The sequence below is a fragment of the Argiope bruennichi genome, chromosome 11, assembly GCF_947563725.1.
Source record: "Argiope bruennichi chromosome 11, qqArgBrue1.1, whole genome shotgun sequence".
In the NCBI taxonomy this organism is placed as follows: domain Eukaryota; kingdom Metazoa; phylum Arthropoda; class Arachnida; order Araneae; family Araneidae; genus Argiope; species Argiope bruennichi.
In genome coordinates this window covers 54,509,178-54,517,677 of record NC_079161.1, presented here as the reverse complement: position 1 = coordinate 54,517,677, position 8,500 = coordinate 54,509,178, and the positions used below count along the sequence as shown (strand labels likewise).

Sequence of the window (8,500 nt, the reverse complement as noted above, 5' to 3'; positions counted from 1 at the left end):
GGAATGAGTAGGCATTTCATTGGTTGATAGGGTTGCCGTTTGAGAGTGGAGGGAGGACATCTGCGCTCGCCAAATGAATAGGGTTGCCGATATTTCACGCTACTTCTGGCGTGAATGAAATAAAAAAGAAAACCAAAACAATTATGGCGGTGCCCTAGATCGGCACGTGGGAAAGCTGTGAGGGACTATACATAAATAAAATATATTTCATTTTAAGTCATGCCAAAAATCTTAATTTCGGAATTTTTTTCAATGTTTTATCGTTGAATAAAATGATGAGGAAAAAGTAAATGCTAAGGTACATTATTAAAATAATAGATAGAATTAATTTTATTACTATTTTTAATAACCAAATTGAAAATATGCATTTTAGATTAAACACTAAAAATGACAGTTTCAGTTACAATGAAAATTTCGCTTTTTTTTTTTTTTTTCCTCCCCATGTGTTTATCATTTCTTAAGAATCTGTATTAAGAATAAATATTAGAAAGCAGCACTAAAATAGCAAAACTAAATTATTTTCTCTGGATTTGGGAATAAAAATAGTTTTACGCAACAACATTTTTACTATCATTAGTTACGATATGCTTTTTAAAATCATACAAAACCTTCTGTAGGACAAATAGGGAGACCTAAAGCGATCAATATTTGGCAGATTGTTAGTTTTTGTGCAATAGATGATAAAAAGAAGGGGAGAGTTTCAATGTTTTAATGAGATTCAATGCAAAATGAATCAAAATGTTAACCTTCAGTAACTTCGTAGCAAATTATCTCACTTAAGATGGAATGAATTGTTTTCATTATAAAAAAAGTAGAAAAACATTTGACTGTTTAAAGTATTTGATTCATAATAATGTTGCTGTGTTGTGACTTTTGGACTTTACAAGCCCGCTGACAATTCTTTGTTTCATAATAATAAATCGAATATGTTTTGTAACTCGGTACTTGTAAATTCATAATCACAAACTGGTACCTTTAAGAAAAAGTATTCTGAATAAAATCGTTCCAAAATTCACATGAGTATACTTTCAGTAATAACAGCTGATGTAATTTCATTTTAATGTACTTACAATAAGAATTTTTTTAAAAACATTGTGAATGTTGAGGAATTTGGAATTCTAAAAAATACATGGCATTTTCATTTTAAATTACCTTTTAATAGCTTCTGTATAAATAAAATAAAAATAGGTTCAACAAATGCATAATTTTTATAAATATTGTAAGACAAGATTTCATAGGTGACATTGAACAGAATTTGTTCTTTAGATGCCGAAATTTAAAAAAAAATGTTAAGAAAGGCAAAACATTGTATCTTTCATTGTAAATTTTAATTAATTTCTGAGCTTTCGATTTCTTAAAAAATATTCATACTATACATTTCTGTAATTAATGAAATGCCTCATACTGCATGAGACTAAAGTTGAAAAATCTACTTTCTTTAAAGGCATGAATATTCCTAATTCTCTTAAACAGTTTAGTTTTGTTTCATAGGTTAGCATTTTTAATTTTTAATGTTTTTTAATGGTAATGGTTTATTATCTGTACAAATAAATATGTTGTTATTGGATAGATTATTCTGTTTAGTTTTGTAGTTCCTGTTCCCTTATAACTATTCGCAGAGACGCAATTTATGTTTCCAATAAATAATGCCTATTAAAAATGGTAATTAGATCTCTATTGCCTAACTGTGCCTCGTACAGTAAATTGCATTCCAGATAAATGAACAATGTCCACAAGCTTTCTTAAATGAATTGTATAAAACTGTTCCACACCATCTGAATTTTATCACTGCACGAGTCAAGTTTGGAGCTAAGGTATATTAGTCCAGTTCTATTCCGATCACATGAGATAAAATCTGACACATGCCATCTGTAAATAATAAGCTATATTTTTCTTCTGAATCATCATTGTTAGAACACTTGTCTCAATAAAGCGCTGAGTAAAATCTTTTAACAGCTGTTGTATAGTAATAAGAAACATTATAAATTATTCATATTCCTTTAATGCGAGCTGAAAAACAAGAAGAAGAAGAAAACCATAGTATAAATTTTGGACACCTTGATTCAAAAATATGATTTCAGCAACAAGATCATTTACCAAATTTCATTTATCTAACTTGTTTCTTTTTTAAGTTATCGCATTTACATACATGCGAATCTATTGTAATATCTTGATCCTGACAGATCAAATAAGAAAATAGCTTAACAAAACAGTTATTTTATTTACAGCCTTATATACGTACACAAAAACAACTTGTTCTCCTCTAGGTTAATATTATTTACCGAATTCACACAACAGTTCAAAGTTTAATCATGAAATAATTCCTCGATCAAATCGGAGAATAGACATCAAAAAGACACTGATAAGCTGTTAGCTCAAAACGGCTACTGCAGGGGCGGTTCCAGAAATCCACCAATCTTAATCGGGTGCATTCTAACATAGAACCCTGAATTACATGGAGCTTCTCACAAAATCAGGGACAACTTCTTTGGACACCGACGTTTCTCCGAATTCTTCTTCGACGCCTCTCACTGCTCTCTTCTCTATGTCTACAAAAACAAAAATACTGCCTTTTATTTCCTTCAAATATCCGCCTCCGATTTTCTTATTGGTGAACTTGAGTTCCCTATCACCCAACAGCTACTCAGCAATGCTTCCTCAATTGTCTCCAGTCGATCGAGGGAATGTCTTTTCAGGATCCATCTTTGTAGCTGACCCTTCCCGAACACATGTTAATTATAATCAATCCACAGCTAACACCGGCTAAAGTCCACCTGACTTCGATGCTTAATAACAACGGCGATTGATCGTTTCTCGAAGATTTGTGGAGTTCCTTCATAAGGAAAATAAAGTTTAACATCTAGATATTTTGACGTTCTTCTTTGAATTCATCTTTACGAATCCATTGGAAACGACGAGACACGCATCTGTCGCTTTTCACCTGGATACAAAAACTGACCAGATAGAATGACATTACTGGTGAAGAGGGTCCATATCTGGCGGTCCGTAGGCGCTTAACTATGTGTGGGAAAACGTGTGACGTTACATCTGGCCGGACTGCCAATTACCTTTAAAGGAAGAAGGGAAAACGTTACAATATAGATCGACAGATGGAATGTATAGATTTGGTTCAAAATTTAATACGGATCTATATTTTGCTATACAACGAAATCTATCCAATTAGAGCAGCCTTTTACATTTTGCAATTATAGTATTCACTTGTTCCCACTCAGACAATCAGATTCCCCGTAAATGAATTTGGTAAAAAATTGATAAAATTCTACATTTAGTTTAAAGACCATATACCAAATTTCATCAGTCAAACTTAATATGTTTAAAAGTTATTGTGTTCATAAACAGACATAATTTTAAAAATAGGGGAGAAGAATGAAGTGAAAAGTCCCCAAAATGAGAAATAAGAACTGAAAATTCGTATTATGTGTAATTTAACTATAGTCATATAAGAGTTATAACACATGATGCCTATATATTAATACGAATTTAAATAGTGGTCATTTTATTTCATACAATTAAATAAGAAATTCTGAATTACTAAAAATTCATTTATAGCAAACGTTTCTTTCCTTTTAAATTTGTATTTCTATAATTCCTTTCCTTATGTTTTGAAATACGTATCTCGAAGATTTTGCGTACTTTTGATTATAGTGTAATTACCAGTGATTTTTAATTCTAACCAAACGATTTCCCTTTATGATTCATATATTAATACTTATTAAATTATTTTATGATAGTTCTATCAGACTTCATTTTATAAGTTTTAAATTTCTGTATTCACTATACTTCCGTCGTTTAGAATAGAATATTTTGTACAACATTTCTAATTTTCGAATAAACTAGTGATTTGATTTTATTGTTAGTCATGGATTATTTTTGTAAGTTATATATGAGTTATCAGTTGTAGTTTTTTTAAATATAAAGTTTCAATATAGTAATTAAAAATTTTTAGATTTTGAATTAATGTTTTTACTAGTTGTCTATTTTTGTTTTTTCAAAACCTGTGGTCACACTCACTTTGACCTTGAGTTTTTATTTTATAGTTTTTTAACACTTTCCCTCCACTGACCGACCCTTTTTTTTGAGAAATTCGATTGTACACGCTTCTCACTCTAGAATTTCCTCTTTGGTAAGTAATGAAAATTATTCTAAAATAACGCATGAAATATTCATGTTTAAATAAATACTACTTGAAATTCTAATGCAAATAGGATTTTTTTTTTCTCTTTACTTCTCGCACTATTAAAACTATACTAGATTTCTTCACCCTAAAAAAATTAAATAAAAATAAAATTCCTTGTTCGGCTGAATATATTTGAAGTCATTCTTCATTAAAAGGAAATATAACAATAGAAAATACCGGAATTCCAAATCCAGAAAGGTCTAGAACTTCACGGCAGATCTCTTCTATCTGAAACACTTGTCGCATGAAATAAATAACAGAAAAATGACTCGACGCCTTTGGCGAATTGGCATCGCGCCAAGTAAACAATTGAATCAAGGTGAGATTTAAAGGGAATCTTGTATATGGTATATATTTTTTTCTCTTAAAAGTAATATACATTTAAAGTAGTCTGAATATATGTGTTTAATTTGATGAAATGAAAAATAACATCTTGCTTTTTCATATTTAAAAAGGGAGTAGGAATAAAAAATCAGAACAAAATATAATTATTCAGAAAAGTCCAAAAACAATTTCCAAAAGATTCCTGGAAAACAATAGAATAAACAAAATTATATAAACGCATTAGTTTTGTCTAACATTTATTTAAAAATAAATTACGTTAGTTAGGACTCTGCTCTTTATGTAGTTTAGAGAAAATATTATTAACTAGTTTTTTTTTTTTTTTTTTTTTTACAAAAATAATAACTTCTAATTACAAAAACTTACTTTTATCGTATTTTTATTGTTGAATAATTTTTAAAATTTACTTTAAATATTTTCTAGCTAATTATATTTTTCAAATGAAAGGAAAGAAATCATAATGTTTTTCCACATACATATTATTCCCAAAGCGGATAATATATATCGCTGACATTTTGTTCTATCGTCTAACATTATTCTCATTTATCGAATGACGTTTTAAAAAGCATAACACTCCCCCCCCCCTCCAAAAAAAAATCTTATACTTATTAAGCTCTCTTTCAATTTTAAGATTCAAAATTAACAATTGCCACCAAATCCTACAATTTGCTTTTTCACTACGTTTTTAACACTCCTTCATTATTGCGATTTTAATCAATTACTTTGTATGTATAATTGCAGATTACAAATGTTTTTGAATCCAGTTTTTTCAGAATCGGTTTGAGCACATATTTTCACTTGTTTGTCAACTTATGAAACAGACTTATTTTTATCGATAAAAAAAAAACAATAACAATATAAAAATAATAAGAACTGGAGTTTCGAAAAAAAAAAAAAATATTATTGCTGTCAACAGTGATTCAATCCTTAAAAGATGCTCTTTAAGTCTTATTCACGAAATGAAAAATGTCTACTCATTATAATTAATTCTTTATATGGAATTCCTGACTTTTCACTGTTGTTATACTTTAACGCTGGTTGTTAATTGTTGTATTTTTTCTAAATAAAGCTACATTAAGAATAGTCAGATAAAAGGCAGGCTTTAATATTTGCATTTTTTGTAAATAATTGCATATTTACTAACATTGTAATCATAAACGAAAAACCAAGGGGAGATAAAAGATAAATTAAAATCTTAAAATTTATTTAAAAGATTTAATAAAATGGCTTAAAATTTATTTTTTATAAGACAGAATATGAAAAGCAATTTCATTTTTAACCTTGTGTTATTCAGATTTCTAGAGAAAAATTTTATAATGCAATAATAATAATAATAACAAATTTTATTCTGAAACAAAAAAAGAATTCGAAGGTAATTAATTGATCCAAGCAGAGACTTTCGATAAACATGCTAATGAAAAAAAATTCTAAATACAGTACGAAAATGCGTAGACAGAAAAATGATTAATTTGTCTTTCAGTTGCATTTGCTGGTCTTTTGCAATTAGTATTCGAATAAAAATATTATTGCATTATCACTGTGATAAAATGATGATCGTGATACAATCGATTCCCTAATTTATTACAGTAAAAATTAGAGAAAATTTACTAAAGAATACATAGCAATAATACATAATTTATTTCTGCATTTTAAATATCAAATGGGTAAAATACAAACGCCATTTCAGCTCCTTCTTCTTTTTATAAGAAAAGTAATTTTATCATTTACGTATCTTCAGGAAACGCATTTAATGGGAAGATTGCCTACATCTAAATAATTGATTAGGACTTTAATATTTTCCAACAACTCTTGGTATTTCTAAGTTAATTCCCACGAAACAAATATTTATTTTCAAAGAATATTTAAAAAATATATAGACCTTAGACTTAGCTCCATTAAAAAAAAAATGCATGCACAGTTCTTAATATCCGAATATTTTACAAAGAAATTATTCAGATTAAAATACAATAACTTTTGAGGTCAATTTTTTTTAATAACTTGTCATAATTTGCATATCGTTTTTATATTGCACAAAAAGAGTGTCCTCTATAATTTAATCATGTGATACAATTTCCATCAATTCAGGAAACATTACTATCATGCTGTTCTTAAAATTAAAACTTAACAAATTTGAGTTTCAAGTTTCTTTAACATCTTGAACTGTGAATTTCTTTAAAATTCTACTTAGATGCCGCATTTTATTTTGGACTTCTATAATATATATATATATATATATATATTCCCATCCGTATAGGAACACAAAAGCAAAATCTATTTACATTCAGTACTGACAGTCCAGAGTTAGTGATATCGAAACTAAAATCTGTCAGCTAGCAAAATATCAAAATTTGGGTGATAGAGAGCCAAAAATGGTATACCATATTTCTTATCAGCAAGGGGAAATTCGTCTTTTGATTGCATAAATTCAAAATTAGGACGATAACTCGCCAAATATGTCAAACTTTCCTCACGCCAACTCGACTGTTTCCGTAGTAATGAATGAAAAGTGGAGATGCATCTAGAGTTTTCGCTAAGCGTATATAAACACGACGTTAGGAATTCAGCTCCAGAATTTAGATCTTTGAAAGAAACGTTTGATTGAGCTTGCGAGTCTCGGCATTCTTTTCTTAGCTTGTACTATTGAAAGTTATCCTTCTCTCAGTTTCGATTTGCGGAAACTAAAATGTCTCTTCTTCCATTGTTAAGACGCAACTGGTGGGATGCCTGGGATTACCCATCCCGAATTACCGACCAGCATTTTGGTATGGGACTCTTGGACAGCGATCTTTTGCCACCAACATTGTACAGTGGATTCCTGCTGCGACCCAGAACACAAAGTAACATCGACTCTTCCGGTCTGTCAGAAGTTACGAACGAGAGTGACAAATTCAAAGTGATGCTGAATGTTAGCCACTTCAAGCCAAACGAAATCGACGTGAAGATTGTCGATAACAGCATCGTCATCCATGGCAAGCACGAAGAGAAAACGGACGAGCATGGCTTTGTTTCCCGAGAATTCACGCGCCGATACCTGCTGCCGGAAGGTACTGATCCTGAAACTGTGAAATCGTCCCTTAGCCAGAATGGCGTCTTGACCATTGAAGCACCCAAGAAAGCTATTGAACCACCACCAAGTAACGAAAGGGTCGTGCCCATTACCATGGAGAAACCTGCCGTAAAGAACTAATGAACTGTTATATATCCTTATACCTCATCGCAAATGCTTGACGTGGTCAATTTCATAATGTAATGTATCTCTTAACAGCATTGTTAATAATCATTTGTATATTGTGTTCTTTGGAGTTAATTGCACTTGAAAGTTTTGAATTTGTTTATTAGTCGTTAATAAACTTTTTGTAATTTCTTAACTGTGTCTTTATTTTTGTGTATTTTCCTGATTGTGTTGGACTAAATGGTTAACTTGTAGAGAATTTAATGTTTATATTAAAATATCAAGTAGTATTTGATGTTACAGAAATTGTTTTAGTAACTATTTAATTTTTCAAGTAGAAATTTATTTATTTAATAGAAATATGATTTATCTATTATAGAATTTAATTATTATGAATTATGTAAATAGTTAAAAATCTGTTGATTTATTTTATTTTTTTTTTCTTATCAAAGTTTTATATTAAGAATTGAGTCTTAAATTATTAAAGTTTGCATTTCTTTATATATCTTTCAGATTAAATATATTCTACCAAGTTTCAGGTAAATAAAATAAAGGATTTATAATTTATTTTGTAGATAATTTAAATTATTATTTAAACCGATATAACAAGTTCTTAACTTTTTGAAATCAATTTGAATGAAAATTGAATATATTTCAGTCTTTTATAATTTAGAAGAGATTTATTATGATAAATTATTTGATCAGTTTGAACATAATTAAATAAAAAAAATTGATATCAGAGTTACATTTAAAAGAATTATTTGTGTTGTATTATGATGCAACTAATA

The 8,500-nt window shown here is 29.1% G+C and overlaps 1 protein-coding gene across 1 annotated transcript; it reads left to right on the top strand.

Moving 5' to 3' along the window:
• The first annotated feature begins 7,031 nt into the window (after positions 1 to 7,031).
• LOC129957124 (protein lethal(2)essential for life-like) lies at positions 7,032 to 7,898 on the top strand. Its single transcript, XM_056069284.1, has one exon. It carries the CDS (start codon positions 7,224 to 7,226, stop codon positions 7,725 to 7,727), a length of 504 nt encoding a protein of 167 aa, XP_055925259.1. The 5' UTR covers positions 7,032 to 7,223; the 3' UTR covers positions 7,728 to 7,898.
• The last annotated feature ends 602 nt before the right edge of the window (positions 7,899 to 8,500 follow it).

Coding starts and splice junctions, on each gene's coding strand:
- LOC129957124 (XM_056069284.1), top strand. CDS start 7,224: ATGTCTCTTCTTCCATTGTTAAGACGCAACTGGTGGGATGCCTGGGAT.